This window comes from Synchiropus splendidus, chromosome 2 (assembly GCF_027744825.2).
Source record: "Synchiropus splendidus isolate RoL2022-P1 chromosome 2, RoL_Sspl_1.0, whole genome shotgun sequence".
NCBI lineage: Eukaryota > Metazoa > Chordata > Actinopteri > Syngnathiformes > Callionymidae > Synchiropus > Synchiropus splendidus.
In genome coordinates, this window is record NC_071335.1 from 8,431,785 (window position 1) to 8,434,175 (window position 2,391).

Below are 2,391 nucleotides of genomic sequence, written 5' to 3' on the forward strand. Positions count from 1 at the left end.
TCAGTGTCGCAATTGCTGACAGAAAAGCTGTTGTGATGTCAGTGGCCAGTGGGGTGATCGCTGGCGCCACCTGGTGTTTTGCTGTGATGTAAGTCTTCCGGTGCTGGAGCATTGACAAGCAGAGGATATTCCATGTCAGCTGCTCGCACCATCATGACCACAGACTTGATTGAGTACCACCAGCCGTGCCAAGTGTACCAAACCACCCCATCGTCAGTCATCGCTTGGTAAGGTCCCTTGTAGTAGTGGCCATTCAGGTTACCAGAGTCACACCTGCCAGGAAGAAGCACAGAGTCAAGACGGTAATTTGTTTACTTACAGCACATCCATGAGAATAAATCTACCTGCTGAACCACCATCCAGACTTGCTGTGTCGGATACACTGAGCATCCTTATCGGTGCCATCCTCGCTCACATGATCGTAGGTGCTGAAGTTGATTCCATCCAACCCCAGAATTGTTGGGTCTCTGGGAGTGGAGGCCATTGCGTCCCCTGCATTCCCGGCATATTTTCCCAAATGTAACTGGTACTGGTCCTGTCACAGGAGGTGTGGGAAATAAACGGTTTGTAGACGATACGATTTAAAGGGACCTGCGGTGTGTACACTGATACCTGGGACACCAATGCACCGCTAGTCTAAATATATTCTTGTGTTTTGGGAAAAGAAGACAGAGTGATGAAAACACAGCAGTCAGCGGTTGGTGTTTACCTTTTCATCATCCACCCTAAAGTTTTTGTACTCAGCAAAGCGCTGGTTTCCCTCAAAGTCTTCCATGTCAATCCGCAGGTCGTAGTTTCCTGTTGAAAACAACTGTTACACACACACACACACACAATCTGTGGCGGGTACACACCTTGAGAGGTGAGATGATGAAGTGCATCATTGCCGAGCCAGAACTCTCCATCGGGAGAGAAGATGTCTCCAAAACCATGCTTGTACTCCACCCACGCTCTACATACAGATGTGTTAGAAACTCCCATGATGACATGGCTTGGTAGGCAGCTGTACACACACCTGTCAAAGCTCTCCTTGCCGTCTCTCCTGCGCTGGAACACAGTCCACCCTCCCCCGTTGTTCATATCACAGTTTACACTGAAGGCTGTTGGAGATTTATCTGGTCGAATCACGTAGAGCCCACTGGCTACATTCCCACCTGCGAACACCTCAGAGCAGTCTGAGGACACATGAGACTATCGCTTCATGCCCTGGAGTCTGGGTGGAATCACTTAAGTGTGTGTTGACTGTGTTACCTCTGTACTGGTTGTCTGGGCCCAGGTGAGTGTTGGGTATCTGCTGTAGCAGCTGGGACTGGCTGTTGTGGAGCTCCAGGATGTATCGATGTTGCTCATCAATCACATTCTTCAAGCCTTGGATCTGCGCTTCCAGGCGGACCACCTCCTCCTCACATGGCAGTGGAGCCTTGAAAGAGAGGCAGAATCATGAAGGCACAGAAGCAACTAAATGAACCAGGTGTGGATTCATGCTTGGAAGGCACACTGATGTATTCATTAGACGTTGTAATCTCATATTTACATCGTTCATACAGGCTGATACACAGTAGCATTTTAATATCACCATGCATTGGAATCAACAATTTATGACACAAATTCGAATTCAGCAAAGAACCACTGAACTAAATGAGTTAAATGAAAGCGTGTGGGGATAACTCACCGCTATAGAAACAGCCAGGTGAAAAAGCAGAAGCCACCACATCATGATCGGGATGGATGATGTGACGGACACGGCTCAGCGGGACTACAGGCTGAGCCGACGAACTCGCATCATTACTTAACAGATGTGTTGTTAGACACGCCCTCTAGTGGAGACTTACTTTAAAAGAGACGCGTCGTGTCACTGTAGTCGGACAATCCGAGTGTCTGAAACTCACAACCTTCATATTCCTAACTTCAGTTCAAAATCATCCGGCTCATAGTCTTTTACCCGGATTGCTCGTACAATAAGCACGTGACATTGTTTTCTGTTATGCAACCTGAAATGGGATCCTGGTATCAAACATATATCGTACAAATCATCGTTTACATGTACTTGAGGGTCCTGAGAGTCACGATGGTCAGGGTTAGTAAAAGTAGATTGCCCGCTACAAAAGACCGACTCCGGTGGGACTCGAACCCACAACCTTTGAATCACTGCTCAAGTGCTTGACTAGAAGTCCAACGCGCTATCCATTGCGCCACGGAGCCACCTGTTGATGTGGTCAGAGGTCAGGGCTTTTATCACGTAAAGACGTGGATTTGAAGTGTGATGTAGACGATGTGGATCAGAAGACATGTGGCCCGGGGAGGCCAACAGCCATTTTGTTTTGGATGTAGTGCGCGTTATCTATGAATTTAAAAATAAACTAACACTAACTAAACTAACAATAAACTAAC

At 47.5% G+C, this 2,391-nt stretch overlaps 1 protein-coding gene and 1 non-coding gene across 3 annotated transcripts; both read right to left on the reverse strand.

Annotated features, from left to right (window-relative positions):
- Nucleotides 1–11: 11 nt before the first annotated feature.
- Nucleotides 12–1,944, reverse strand: LOC128754552 (fibrinogen-like protein 1). Of its 2 annotated transcripts, none has more exons than XM_053857258.1 (7): nt 1,833–1,944; nt 1,252–1,420; nt 1,016–1,175; nt 855–952; nt 710–798; nt 345–535; nt 12–273 (listed from the first exon to the last, which is right to left on the reverse strand). In XM_053857258.1, the coding sequence occupies exons 1-7, from the start codon at nt 1,896–1,898 to the stop codon at nt 39–41; spliced, it is 1,008 nt and encodes a 335-aa protein (XP_053713233.1). In that variant the 5' UTR covers nt 1,899–1,944; the 3' UTR covers nt 12–38. The 2 variants fall into 2 exon arrangements, with proteins under 2 accessions (XP_053713233.1, XP_053713234.1); XM_053857259.1 differs by lacking the exon at nt 1,833–1,944 and adding an exon at nt 1,673–1,801.
- A 166-nt stretch (nt 1,945–2,110) lies between these two features.
- On the reverse strand, nt 2,111–2,202 carry trnar-ucu (transfer RNA arginine (anticodon UCU)). The gene is given in 2 exon segments: nt 2,111–2,146; nt 2,166–2,202. It is a non-coding gene; the product is annotated as a tRNA-Arg (tRNA).
- Between the last annotated feature and the right edge of the window lie 189 nt (nt 2,203–2,391).